The sequence below is a fragment of the Oncorhynchus gorbuscha genome, linkage group LG13, assembly GCF_021184085.1.
Source record: "Oncorhynchus gorbuscha isolate QuinsamMale2020 ecotype Even-year linkage group LG13, OgorEven_v1.0, whole genome shotgun sequence".
In the NCBI taxonomy this organism is placed as follows: Eukaryota; Metazoa; Chordata; class Actinopteri; order Salmoniformes; family Salmonidae; genus Oncorhynchus; species Oncorhynchus gorbuscha.
In genome coordinates, this window is record NC_060185.1 from 12,879,785 (window position 1) to 12,894,784 (window position 15,000).

The window sequence follows — 15,000 nt, forward strand, 5'->3', positions numbered from 1 at the left end:
GGAATGGCCGATTATTATTTTTGGACACCGATTTGGCCGATTTTTTTAAAAATTGTATTTATTTATTTTTTACCTTTATTTAACTAGGCAAGTCAGTTAAGAACACATTCTTATTTTCAATGACGGCCTAGGAACGGTGGGTTAACTGCCTTGTTCAAGGGCAGAACGACAGATTTTTACCTTGTCAGCTCGGGGATTCAATCTTGCAACCTTACAGTTAACTAGTCCAACGCTCTAACCACCTGCCTCTCATTGCACACCACGAGGAGCCCGCCTGTTACGCGAATGCAGTAAGATGCCAAGGTAAGTTGCTAGCTAGCATTAAACTTATCTTATAAAAAACAATCAATCAATCATAATCACTAGTTAACTACACATGGTTGATGATATTACTAGTTTATCTAGCGTGTCCTGCGTTGCATATAATCGATGTGGTGCGCATTCCCGGAAAAAGGACTGTCGTTGCTCCAACGTGTACCTAACCATAAACATCAATGCCTTTCTTAAAATCGATACACAGAAGTATATATTTTTAAACCTGCATATTTAGCTAAAAGAAATCCAGGTTAGCAGACAATATTAACCAGGTGAAATTGTGTCACATCTCTTGCGTTCATTGCACGCAGAGTCCGGGTATATGCGATAATAAAAGTTTTGTTTTCTAAATGATAGCTTCCGGATTCGACCATATTAATGACCAAAGGCTCGTATTTCTGTGTGTTATTATGTTATAATTAAGTCTATGATTTGATATTTGATAGAGTAGTCTGACTGAGCGATGGTAGGCAGCAGCAGGCTCGTAAGCATTCATTCAAACAGCACTTTTGTGCATTTTGCCAGCAGCTGTGCTTCAAGCATTGCGCTGTTTATGACTTCAAGCCTATCAACTCCCGAGATTAGGCTGGTGTAACTGATGTGAAATGGCTAGCTAGATAGCGGGGTGCGCGCTAATAGAGTTTCAAACGTCACTCGCTCTGAGACTTGGAGTAGTTGTTCCCCTTGCTCTGCATGGGTAACGCTGCTTCGAGGGTGGCTGTTGTCGATGTGTTCCTGGTTCGAGCCCAGGTAGGAGCGAGGAGAGGGACGGAAGCTATACTGTTACACTGGCAATACTCAAGTGCCTATAAGAACATCCAATAGTCAAAGGTATATGGAATACAAATGGTATAGAGAGAAATAGTCCTATAAATACTATGTTAACTACAACCTAAAACCTCTTACCTTGGAGTATTGAAGTCTCATGTTAAAAGGAACCACCAGCTTTCATATGTTCTCATGTTCTGAGCAAGGAACTTAAACGTTAGCTTTTTACATGGCACATATTGCACTTTTACTTTCTTTTTCCAAATTGAACATGTTTCATTATTTATTTGAGGCTAAATGGATTTTTATTGATGTATTATATTAAGATAAAATAAGTGTTCATTCAGTATTGTTGTATTTATCATTATTACAAATACATTTAAAAAATCGCCCAATTAATTGGTATCGGCTTTTTTTGGTCCTCCAATAATCGGTATCAGTATTGGCGTTGAAAAGTCATAATCGGTTGGCCTCTAGTTGGTACCATTCTTTATTCATGGCTGTATTCTTAGGCAAAATTGTGAGTGAGCCCACTCCCTTGGCTGAGAAGCAACCCCACACATGAATGGTCTCAGGATGCTTTACTGTCGGCATGACACAGGACTGATGGTAGTGCTCACCTTGTCTTCTCCGGACAAGCTTTTTTCCGGATGCCCCAAACAATCGGAAAGGGGATTCATCAGAGAAAATTACTTTACCCCAGTCATCAGCAGTCGACAATATCCCTGTCTGTTAAGCCCTTTTTGTGCAAAGCAATGATGACGGCACGTGTTTCCTTGCAGGTAACCATGGTTGACAGAGGTAGAACAATGATTCCAAGCACCACCCTCCTTTTGAAGCTTCCAGTCTGTTATTCGAATTCAATCAGCATGACGATGCAGGTAATAGCCTCTGTGTGTGTGTGAGTGTGTGTGAGTGTGTGAGTGTGTGTGTGTGTGTGTGTGTGTGTGTGTGTGTGTGTGTGTGTGTGTGTGTGTGTGTGTGTGTGTGTGTGTGTGTGTGTGTGTGTGTGTGTGTGTGTGTGTGTGTGTGCGTGTGTGTGTGTGCACGGACGTGTGTGTATGTGTCTGTGTGTGCGTGTCCTACCTCCCAGCACGATGCAGGTATTAGCCTCTGTGTTTGTGTGTGCAAGTGTGCGAGTGTCTGTGTATGTGTCCGTGTGTGTGTCCTACCTCCCAGCACGCTGCAAGTGATAGCCTCTGTGTGTTCTGCCAGTAGTTCAGCCTTAGCCATGGCAGCCAGAGAGAGATAACTGGACATGTTTCTACTGAGCTCTCTGTTGCCTCTCTGCAGAAACCTCACTGCCACCGGCACTGCTAGAGCCATCACTGGGGGACGACTGTAGTTCTGTCGGAGAAGAGAGACAGGTAGAAGAGAGACAAAGACACAGAGAGATTGTGTGAGAGAGACAGAGATTGTGTGTGTGTGTGTGTGTGTGTGTGTGTGTGTGTGTGTGTGTGTGTGTGTGTGTGTGTGTGTGTGTGTGTGTGTGTGTGTGTGTGTGTGTGTGTGTGTGTGTGTGTGTGTGTGTGTGTGTGTGTGTGTGTGTGTGTGTGTGTGTGTGTGTGAGAGAGAGAGAGAGAATTGAGGCCCAGACAAATTGAGGCTGTTCTGATGGCAAAAGGGGTGGGTGGGGGGGGGGGGGGGTGCAACTAAATTTTAGGAAGGTGTTCCTAATGTTTGATATACTCAGTGTATATTCACTCATGTGCCCAATTATATAATGTGGCCCCGGGCCCCTTTTATAACAGCTCTAGTTTATACCATGCCACAGTGTCGGCATGTAGGTATCACACTCCAATCAACTGGGACATTAGAACCACGGTATCTGAGTAACATTAACAGATCAGAATGTGCTGATCAGAATAATGGACTAGAGTAGACCATAGACGTTCTCACCAGTTACATCACAGATCTCAAACATGTATGATGTGTGTGTGTGTGTGTCCATCCTATTTAGGGCCTACAGTATATGAACCCTTAGTGATGCACATGGACAATTTAAGGGAACACAACAGAACAGAACAGAATAGAACAGAACGGAGGATAAACAGATGGCTCTCTTTACATAAAGACTCATTTCTGAGCTCAAGGGGAGAGTGTATGTTTCTCTGCATGTAGACAGTGGTGTCCCAGGGCCTAACTTAACATCCACTAGCGCCCCCAAGGGGATGGTTTGGGAACATTTAGAAGGGCTTGAAATGGGCAAAAGTACTGTCCAACTTTTCTCCTGAAGAACTACATTGTATCCAGACTTTTAAAAATCAGTTGTGTTAATGCATGAGTCCTATGGTCTGAAGGTGACCAAAACCCGATTTGGTGACCACTGAGCTACTATCTTCTATCGCCATAAGACAAACACTGAAACATACCCAAACAACTGTACTATATTCTATCTGAAAACAACTATACTATAAAACACATGGTGTATTACCATTAGAGCTGATGAGCTACCGTACAGTGTTGTTATAAGGGATTAATGCTCAACTCATATTTATGGCTAGAAAAGTGTCATACTTCTGTACTACCAACAGGTGGCAGTGCAGGCAATGCTTTCTCACTGCACGTCCAAGAGTCTTACTAAAAACAACAGCACCGTCCTCTCTCTGTTGATATGAGGAACCAACACACACACACACACACACTCACACACACACACACACACACACACACGCACACACACACATGCGCACACACACATGCGCACACATGCGCACACACACACACACACACACACACACACACACACACACACACACACACACACACACACACACACACACACACACACACACACACACACACACACACACACACACACACACACACACACACACACACACACACACGCGCACACACGCGCACACACACACACTCACACACACGCACACACACACAGACGCACAGCCATGCACAGTCCTATTAGAGTGAGTCACTGTAATATCAGGCTGCTCTCAGATTAAAGGAGCTCATCCAGAGACTCAGAGGAGTTCAACCATCAGACTCAAACTCCAGAACAGACATGGAGCTCACTAATGAAGACTAACCAGACATGGAGCTCACTAATGAAGACTAACCAGACATGGAGCTCACTAATGAAGACTAAACAGACATGGAGCTCACTAATGAAGACTAACCAGACAAGGAGCTCACTAATGAAGACTAACCAGACATGGAGCTCACTAATGAAGACTAACCAGACATGGAGCTCACTAATGAAGACTAACCAGACATGGAGCTCACTAATGAAGACTAACCAGACATGGAGCTCACTAATGAAGACTAACCAGACATGGAGCTCACTAATGAAGACTAACCAGATAAGGAGCTCACTAATGAAGACTAACCAGATAAGGAGCTCACTAATGAAGACTAACCAGACATGGAGCTCACTAATGAAGACTAACCAGATAAGGAGCTCACTAATGAAGACTAACCAGACATGGAGCTCACTAATGAAGACTAACCAGATAAGGAGCTCACTAATGAAGACTAACCAGACATGGAGCTCACTAATGAAGACTAACCAGACATGGAGCTCACTAATGAAGACTAACCAGACATGGAGCTCACTAATGAAGACTAACCAGACATGGAGCTCACTAATGAAGACTAACCAGACATGGAGCTCACTAATGAAGACTAACCAGACATGGAGCTCACTAATGAAGACTAACCAGACAAGGAGCTCACTAATGAAGACTAACCAGACATGGAGCTCACTAATGAAGACTAACCAGACAAGGAGCTCACTAATGAAGACTAACCAGACATGGAGCTCACTAATGAAGACTAACCAGACATGGAGCTCACTAATGAAGACTAACCAGACAAGGAGCTTATTCTCTCTCTCTCTGTCTCTCTGTCTCAAATTCAATTAAATTTCAATTTCAGGGCTTATTGGCATGGGAAACATTTTTTAAAGAAAGACATTGATGTTTATGGTTAGGTATACATTGGTGCAACGACAGTGCTTTTTTCACGAATGCGCTTGGCTTGTTAAATCATCCCCCGTTTGGCGAAGTAGGCTGTGATTCGATGAGAAATTAACATGCACCGCATCGATTATATGCAAAGCAGGACAAGCTAGATAAACTAGTAATATCATCATCCATGTGTAGTTAACGAGTGATTATGTTAAGATTGATTGTTAATTATAAGATACGTTTAATGCTAACTAGCAACTTAACTTGGCTTCTTGCTGCACTCGCGTAATAGGTAGTCAGCCTGCCACGCAGTCTCCTCATGGAGTGCAATGTAATCGGCCATGGTATCAAAAATGACGATTACCGAGTCTTATGAAAACTTGAAATCGTCCCTAATTAATCAGCCATTCCGATTAATCGGTCGACCACTACTGTGCACCACAAGAACGTCCCTACCGAACTCATAACACATACCTGGACATGTCCCTACTGCCATGATAACACATACCTGGACATGTCCCTAATGCCATGATAACACATAACTGGACATGTCCCTACTGCCATGATAAAAATACATGGACATGTCCCTACTGCCATGATAACAAATACATGGACATGTCCCTACTGCCATGACAACACATACCTGGACAAGCACAGTATGTCCCTACACTCAAGATAACACATACCTGGACATGTCCCTACTGCCATGATAACACATACCTGGACATGTCCCTACTACCATGATAACACATACCTGGACATGTCCCTACTGCCATGATAACACATACCTGGACATGTCCCTACTACCATGATAACACATACCTGGAACTGTCCCTACCGCCCCTACCACCATGATAACACATACCTGGAAGTGTCCCTACCGCCCCTACCACCATGATAACACATACCTGGAAGTGTCCCTACCGCCATGATAACACATACCTGGAAGTGTCCCTACCACCATGATAACACATACCTGGAAGTGTCCCTACCGCCATGATAACACATACCTGGAAGTGTCCCTACCGCCATGATAACACATACCTGGAAGTGTCCCTACCACCATGATAACACATACCTGGAAGTGTCCCTACCGCCATGATAACACATACCTGGAAGTGTCCCTACCACCATGATAACACATACCTGGAAGTGTCCCTACCACCATGATAACACATACCTGGAAGTGTCCCTACCACCATGATAACACATACCTGGACATGTCCCTACCACCATGATAACACATACCTGGACATGTCCCTACCACCATGATAACACATACCTGGACATGCACAGTATGCGATTGTACTGTGCGTAGGATGGACATGTACAGATCAGCAAACAGGTGTGATGTTATGTATGCTGCCTGTGTGCCTGTAGCCTATAGCTGCTGTGTTGTAAATCATGTGACATGTACAGGTATGTGAAGGCAGGTGTGTCGATATGGGTTATGTCTCAGGAATGTGAGGGTACACACTTTACAGAACCAGTCAAAGGTTTGGACACACCTACTAATTTCAAGGGGTTCTCTTTATTTTGACTATTGTCTACATTGTAGAATAATAGTGAAGATATAAAAACTATAAAATAACACATGTATTAACCACAATTAGTGTTAAATATTCTTATATTTTAGATTCTTCAAAGTTGTCACCCTTTGCCTTGATGACAGCTTTGCACACTCTTGGCATTCTCTCAACCAGCTTCACCTGGAATGCTTTTCCAAAAGTCTTTAAGGAGATCCTACATATGCTGAGCACTTGTTGGTTGCTTTTCCTTCACTCTGCAGTCCAACTCATCCCAAATGATCTCAATTGGGTTGAGGTTGGGTGATTGTGGAGGCCAGATTATCTGATGCAGCACTCCATCACTCTCCTTCTTGGTCAAATAGCACTTACACAGCCTAGAGGTGTGTTGGGTCATTGTCCTGTTGAAAAACAAATTATAGTCCCACTAAGCACAAACCCTGTGGGATGGCATATTGGCACACTTAACCAGCATGGCTACTACAGTATTCTGCAGCGATACGCCATCCCATCTGGTTCGCGCTTAGTGGGACATCATTTGTTTTTCAACAGGACAATGACCCAACTCACCTCCTGGATGGATGTGTAAGGGATATTTGACCAACAAGAAGAGTGATGGAGTGCTGCATCAGATGACCTAGCCTCCACAATCACCCAACCTCAACCCAAATGAGCTGGTTTGGGATGAGTTGGACCGCAGTGTGAAGGAAAAGCAGCAAACAAGTGCTCAGCATATGTGGGAACTCCTTCAAGGTGGTTGAAAAAGCATTTCAGGTTTATCTGGTGACACAGCCTGGGAAAACGTAGTTACACCTCAAGCACTGTGATGCAGTGCCTTAGACCTCTGCGCCACTCAGGAGCCCTGGATACATTTGGATGCATGTGTGTCCAGACCTGTCCGATCTTGATACAGGGGTATTCTGTGTGTGTGTGTGTGTGTGTGTGTGTGTGTGTGTGTGTGTGTGTGTGTGTGTGTGTGTGTGTGTGTGTGTGTGTGTGTGTGTGTGTGTGTGTGTGTGTGTGTGTGTGTGTGGTGTGGTGTAGTGTACCTGCAGAATACAGCTGGTGATGTCAGAGGCTATCTTGGCATGGGGTGTGTCTTCGTCTTTACCCTGGGGGGTGAGGTTGTGTTCCAGACAGGACTCCCACAGACCCACCAGTGCCCCCCCATGGCGCTCGATGGACCGTGTCTCCCTGATTGCCGTGGTGATACGCGTGATGCAGATCTCCACCACAGCCTGGTCATTGTCATTGGTCAGGTAGTCCTGCAGTCAGCAAATCAGAGGGGAGATGAGTTCAGATCAGCCAATCATGATCAAGGAACAATGAGGAAAGAGCATGCTTGTTTTTAATATAGTTTCAAATGCAGTCAACCTGAAAGCTATCTAACTTCTAAACTTGAAATATGAAATATCCTCGTTCATGTTATAATATTAGAACAGAGGGTATGGAAATCTACTGAGTGAGACAGGGGGATGCAGGAAGTTCACATTCTGTCAGAACATGTTATTGTTACACATCAGGTATCCTACGGTGAGGAGAAGGGCTAACATCTGGTACAAGTCAACAGGACAGCCGTGAGTTCGGGGTGAGTGAGGAATTTGGGCCGAGGTCATCTCAGATGAAGAGAGAAAGGACAGGCATCGCTAAAATCCCGTCTAGCAGATGTGTTGGCTATCCAGATGTGTAAGGAGGAGACTCGGCATGGCAGGAAGGTATAAATATATGGGCTTGTGTAAACAGGTCTTTGTCTTATGCAGCTGTGAGACCCAGTAGGTGAATAAACTTGGGTTGAGCTTCACTAGTCGCCTGTGAGTTTTACTCTATTTAGGAATCTAACATACAGACCCAAGCCTCAAGGCTACAATACTTTTTGGTGTTAGCTATCCCTTGACACTCAGATTATCAAAGGAAAAATACTCTTGACTTTTTCCATGTTGAGGTGGAAATGTTCATTCAAACTATGGCCCCATCTAGACAGTGTCTGAATGATGATGACTGAGAGACTGACTGTGTTGGATGGGAAATGAGGACATGTGGGCCCTGGAGTGATGAGAATCGTATCATATCTGTTATCCCAGGGAACAGTCCCAAGAGACACACCTGCCATAAGCTGCTATCCCAATGGTAGTGTGCAGTCAGCATGGAAATGACAGGTGTGTTTGGTGAGGTGATGCCATGTCCGCGTGCGCGTGTGTGTGTGTGTGTGTGTGTGTGTGTGTGTGTGTGTGTGTGTGTGTGTGTGTGTGTGTGTGTGTGTGTGTGTGTGTGTGTGTGTGTGTGTGTGTGTGTGTGTGTGTGTGTGTGTGTGTGTGTGTGTGTGTGTGTGTGTGTGTGTGTGTGTGTGTGTGTGTCTGGACGTGGCTTCGCATGTGTGCATGTTTGTGTGCTTGCATAGGCAACTCACAGGAGAGCAATAGATAGCTTGGACCTCTAGTGATTCAAAGAGACAGTCATCTATTTGTGTGTGCATGGATGCGTGTGTGTGTGTGTGTGTGTGTGTGTGTGTGTGTGTGTGTGTGTGTGTGTGTGTGTGTGTGTGTGTGTGTGTGTGTGTGTGTGTGTGTGTGTGTGTGTGTGTGTGTGTGTGTGTGTGTGTACTCACAGGGGAGCAGGAGATAGCCTTGATTTCCTCCAGGGCCTGTGAGAGGCAGTCCTCTATCTCAGAGTCCTCCAGGGAGAAGAGGTCTCCAGCCCGGGAAAGGTCCCTCTTGCCCAGCACCAGGCCTAACAGCTGATGCATGGTGTCTGCTACACATCAGACTCCTGAGAGAGAAAGAGAGGGAGAGAAAGAGAGAGAAGCAGAGGAAAAAGAAAGAAATAAAGAAGGGGGTTCTTAATAACGAGTTATCAGCGTCTCCTGTTTTAATATGTAGAGTGTAGGCGAGAGAGAGCCTTGTAGGCATAATCCTCTCCTCTGTAGTTCCACAGGTGTGGTTAATGAAGTTAATCTGTGACCAGTGTATCTCCCCACCACACTAATATGTGACACTTTAGGGAGCGCTCCACCGACACTGCCTGACAAGGACAAACACCACCACATATCAGCACAGCAGAGGAGACGGCTGCATGAATGAATGTGTGGGAGGCTCCCAGGAGCGGTGAGTTTGCTCATTTAAAAGGGTAAACATTTACCCCCCTCACCTGAGCTCCTCCGGCCCTCTATGGAAATATTAACACTCAGAGAGTTACAAAGGGGGGGATAACCATTTCAGCTGTACTGTACACACATGGGTCAGGGACGATTGAATATTGATTATTCTGACTGTGTGTTATCAGACACGGACACAAGAACACACACAAACAGTAATATACACTGAACAAAATTATAAACACAACATGTAAAGTGTTGGCCCATGTTTCATGAGCTGGAATAAAAGATCCCAGAAATGTTCCATACGCACAAAAAGCTAATTTCACTCCCTATTAGTGAGCATTTCTCCTTTGCCAAGATAACCCATCCACCTGACAGGTGTGGCATATCAAGAAGCTGATTAAACACCATGATCATTACACAGGTGCACCTTGTGCTTGGGACAATAAAAGGCCACTCTAAGATGTGCCGTTTTGTCACACAACACAATGCCACAGAAGTTTTGAGGGAGCGTGCAATTGGTGTTCTGACTGCAGGAATGTCCAACAAAGCTGTTTCCAGATAATTTAATGTTAATTTCTCTACCATAAACCAATGTAATTTTAGAGAATTTGGCAGTGTGTCCAGCTGGCCTCACAACCGCAGACCACGCCAGCCCAGGACCTCCACATCCGGTTTCTTCACCTGTGGGATTATGCCTTGTATACTGTTCCTCAGGTTAGTTATCATTGTTTTAGTTCACTATGGAGCCCCTAGTCCCACTCCTCATACCCCTGATACCTCCTTTGTCCCTCCTCCAACATATGCGGTGACCTCACCCATTACAACCAGCATGTCCAGAGATAAAACCTCTCTCATCATCACCCAGTGCCTGGGCTTACCTCCGCCATACCCGCACCCCACCATACCCCTGTCTGCGCATTATGCCCTGAATATATTCTACCATGCCCAGAAACCTGCTCCTCTAATTCTCTGTCCCCAACACTCTAGGCGACCAGTTTTGATAGCCCTTAGCCGCACCCTCATACTACTCCTTCTCTGTTCCGCGGGTGATGTGGAGGTAAACCCTGGCCCTGCATGTCCCCAGGCACCCTCATTTGTTGACTACTGTGATCGAAAAAGCCTTGGTTTCATGCATGTCAACATCAGAAGCCTCCTCCCTAAGTTTGTTTTACTCACTGCTTTAGCACACTCTGCTAACCCTGATGTCCTTGCCATGTCTGAATCCTGGCTCAGGAAGGCCACCAAAAATTCAGAGATTTCCATACCCAACTATAACATCTTCCGTCAAGATAGAACTGCTAAAGGGGGAGGAGTTGCAGTCTACTGCAGAGATAGCCTGCAAAGTAATGTCATACTTTCCAGGTCCATACCCAAACAGTTCGAACTACTAATTCTGAAATTCACTCTCTCCAGAAATAAGTCTCTCACTGTTGCCACCTGCTACCGATCCCCCTCAGCTCCCAGCTGTGCCCTGGACACCATTTGTGAATTGATTGCCCCCCATCTAGCTTCAGAGTTTGTTCTGCTAGGTGACATAAACTGGGATATGCTTAACACCCCGGCAGTCCTACAATCTAAGCTAGATGCCCTCAATCTCACACAAATCATCAAAGAACCCACAAGGTACAACCCCTAACTCTGTAAGCAAGGGCACCCTCATAGACGTCATCCTGACCAACTGGCCCTCCAAATACACCTCCGCTGTCTTCAACCAGGATCTCAGCGATCACTGCCTCATTGCCTGTATCCGCTACGGTGCCGCAGTCAAACGACCACCCCTCATCACTGTCAAACGCTCCCTAAAACACTTCTGTGAGCAGGCCTTTCTAATCGACCTGGCCCGGGTATCCTGGAAGGACATTGACCTCATCCCGTCAGTTGAGGATGCCTGGTCATTCTTTAAGAGTAACTTCCTCACCATTTTAGATAAGCATGCTCCGTTCAAAAAATGCAGAACTAAGAACAGATACAGCCCTTGGTTCACTCCAGACCTGACTGCCCTCGACCAGCACAAAAACATCCTGTGGCGGACTGCAATAGCATCGAACAGTCCCCGCAATATGCAACTGTTCAGGGAAGTCAGGAACCAATACACGCAGTCAGTCAGGAAAGCTAAGGCCAGCTTCTTCAGGCAGAAGTTTGCATCCTGTAGCTCCAACTCCAAAAAGTTCTGGGACACTGTGAAGTCCATGGAGAACAAGAGCACCTCCTCCCAGCTGCCCACTGCACTGAGGCTAGGGAACAACGGTCACCACTGACAAATCCATGATTATCGAAAACTTCAACAAGCATTTCTCATTTCTCTGGCTACTCCTACCTCGGCCAACAGCCCGCCCCCCCCCCCGCAGCTCCTCGCCCAAGCCTCTCCAGGTTCTCCTTTACCCAAATCCAGATAGCAGATGTTCTGAAAGAGCTGCAAAACCTGGACCCATATAAATCAGCTGGGCTTGACAATCTAGACCCTCTATTTCTGAAACTATCCGCCGCCATTGTTGCAACCCCTATTACCAGCCTGTTCAACCTCTCTTTCATATCGTCTGAGATCCCCAAGGACTGGAAAGCTGCCGCAGTCATCCCCCTCTTCAAAGGGGGTGACACCCTGGACCCAAACTGTTACAGACCTATATCCATCCTGCCCTGCCTATCTAAGGTCTTCGAAAGCCAAGTCAACAAACAGGTGACTGACCATCTCGAATCCCACCATACTTTCTCCGCTATGCAATCCGGTTTCCGAGCCGGTCACGGGTGCACCTCAGCCACACTCAAGGTACTAAACGACATCATAACCGCCATCGATAAAAGACAGTACTGTGCAGCCGTCTTCATCGACCTTGCCAAGGCTTTCGACTCTGTCAATCACCATATTCTTATCGGCAGACTCAGTAGCCTCGGTTTTTCGGATGACTGCCTTGCCTGGTTCAACAATTACTTTGCAGACAGAGTTCAGTGTGTCAAATCGGAGGGCATGTTGTCCGGTCCTCTGGCAGTCTCTATGGGGGTGCCACAGGGTTCAATTCTTGGGCCGACTCTTTTCTCTGTATATATCAATGATGTTGCTCTTGCTGCGGGCTATTCCCTGATCCACCTCTACGCAGACGACACCATTGTATACACTTTCGGCCCGTCATTGGACACTGTGCTATCTAACCTCCAATCGAGCTTCAATGCCATACAACACTCCTTCCGTGGCCTCCAACTGCTCTTAAACGCTAGTAAAACCAAATGCATGCTTTTCAACCGATCGCTGCCTGCACCCGCATGCCCGACTAGCATCACCACACTGGATGGCTCCGACCTTGAATATGTGGACACCTATAAGTACCTAGGTGTCTGGCTAGACTGCAAACTCTCCTTCCAGACCCATATCAAACATCTCCAATCGAAAATCAAATCAAGAATCGGCTTTCTATTCCGCAACAAAGCCTCCTTCACTCACGCTGCCAAGCTTACCCTAGTAAAAATGACTATCCTACCGATCCTCAACTTTGGCGACGTCATCTACAAAATTGCTTCCAATACTCTAATCAGCAGACTGGATGCAGTTTATCACAGTGCCATGCGTTTTGTCACTAAAGCACCTTATACTACCCACCACTGCGACTTGTATGCTCTAGTCGGCTGGCCCTCGCTACATATTCATCGCCAGACCCACTGGCTTCAGGTCATCTACAAGGCCATGCTAGGCAAAGCTCCGCCTTATCTCAGCTCACTGGTCACGATGGCAACACCCATCCGTAGCACGCACTCCAGCAGGTGTATCTCATTGTTCATCCCTAAAGCCAACACCTCACTCGGCCGCCTTTCGTTCCAGTACTCTGCTGCCTGTGACTGGAACGGATTGCAAAAATCGCTGAAGTTGGAGACTTTTATCTCCCTCACCAACTTCAAACATCAGCTAGCTGAGCAGCTAACCGATCGCTGCAGCTGTACATAATCTATTGGTAAATAGCACACCCATTTTTACCTACCTCATCCCCACAGTTTTTATTTATTTACTTTTCTGCTCTTTTGCACACCAATATCTCTACCTGTACATGATCATCTGATCATTTATCACTCCAGTGTTAATCTGCAATATTGTAATTATTCGCCTACCTCCTCATGCCTTTTGCACACATTGTATATAGACTCCCCTTTTTTCTCTGTGTTATTGACTTGTTAATTGTTTAATAATAATAATAATAATAATAATAATAATACATGCCATTTAGCAGACGCTTTTATCCAAAGCGACTTACAGTCATGTGTGCATACATTCTACGTATGGGTGGTCCCGGGAATCGAACCCACTACCCTGGCGTTACAAGCGCCATGCTCTACCAACTGAGCTACAGAAGGACCATGTTTACTCCATGTGTAACTCTGTGTTGTCTGTTCACACTGCTATGCTTTATCTTGGCCAGGTCGCAGTTGCAAATGAGAACCTGTTCTCAACTAGCCTACCTGGTTAAATAAAGGTGAAATAAAAAATAATAAAAAAGTGGGGTTGATAAGAAGAATTTATGTCTGTAATAAAGCCCTTATATGGGGATAAACTGTCTCTACAGTGAGTGGGCCTAGCTCCCAAGTGGTCGGGCCTATGCCCTCCCAAGCCCACCAATGGCTGCGCGCCTGCCCAGTCATGTGAAATCCATTGATTAGGGTCTAATTAATTTATTTTCATTGATTGATTTCCTTAAATGAACTATAACTCAGCAAAATCTTAGAAATTGTTGCATGTTGCGTTTCGATTTTTGTTCAGTATAAATTACTTTTTTGGTGCAATTTCTGAAATCCTCTGTTGAGTGTTTTACTACGTTGAAGAGCTAATGTGGAGGAGACTACAGTTCACTATCAAACCCAATTCCTGCCCACAGAGTCCATGGCAACACATCGTCGGGATACGGAGGAGGGAATGCTCATTGGCTAATGCCAGTTCTGAATCCAAACAACCACACAGCCATCAACACAGAGGGATGGGTTGGCTTTATCTCTCCTGGCAGTAAGGCTGGATACAACTTGATAGGGAACAATCACTAAAGGTTTCAAATGAGATATATCACTGTGACACTAACACCATTAGAGTACCATTAATCAAAGTGTCTTTTATCACCTGTGACGACAGTAGGTGTGTGGAAAGGGGAGAGAGAGAGAGAATTAACAAAAAAACAGCAAACTTGAATGCTATTTGGACCTAAACACAGTACACACTGGCAGAATCCCTGGCCACTGTGACTGACCCAAAATGAAGGAAAGCTTTGAATATGTACAGACTCATTGAGCATAGCCTTGCTATTGAGAGAGGCCAGCATATTCAGACCTGGCTCTCAAGGGAAGACAGGCTATGTGCTCACTGCCCACAAAATGAGGAGGAAACTGAACTGCACTT

The 15,000-nt window shown here is 45.5% G+C and overlaps 1 protein-coding gene across 3 annotated transcripts in view; it reads right to left on the reverse strand.

Moving 5' to 3' along the window:
* The window catches only part of LOC123992520 (ventricular zone-expressed PH domain-containing protein-like), a 158,981-nt gene that overhangs the window by 125,075 nt on the left and 18,906 nt on the right, over positions 1 to 15,000 (reverse strand). For all 3 annotated transcript variants that reach the window (XM_046293722.1, XM_046293721.1, XM_046293723.1), the window contains exons 2-4: positions 9,141 to 9,301; positions 7,585 to 7,800; positions 2,256 to 2,430 (exon numbers count right to left, since the gene is read on the reverse strand). In XM_046293722.1, the coding sequence (XP_046149678.1) occupies positions 2,256 to 2,430; positions 7,585 to 7,800; positions 9,141 to 9,278 (529 nt within the window). In that variant the 5' untranslated portion in view covers positions 9,279 to 9,301. The remainder of the gene's footprint in view (positions 1 to 2,255; positions 2,431 to 7,584; positions 7,801 to 9,140; positions 9,302 to 15,000) is intronic.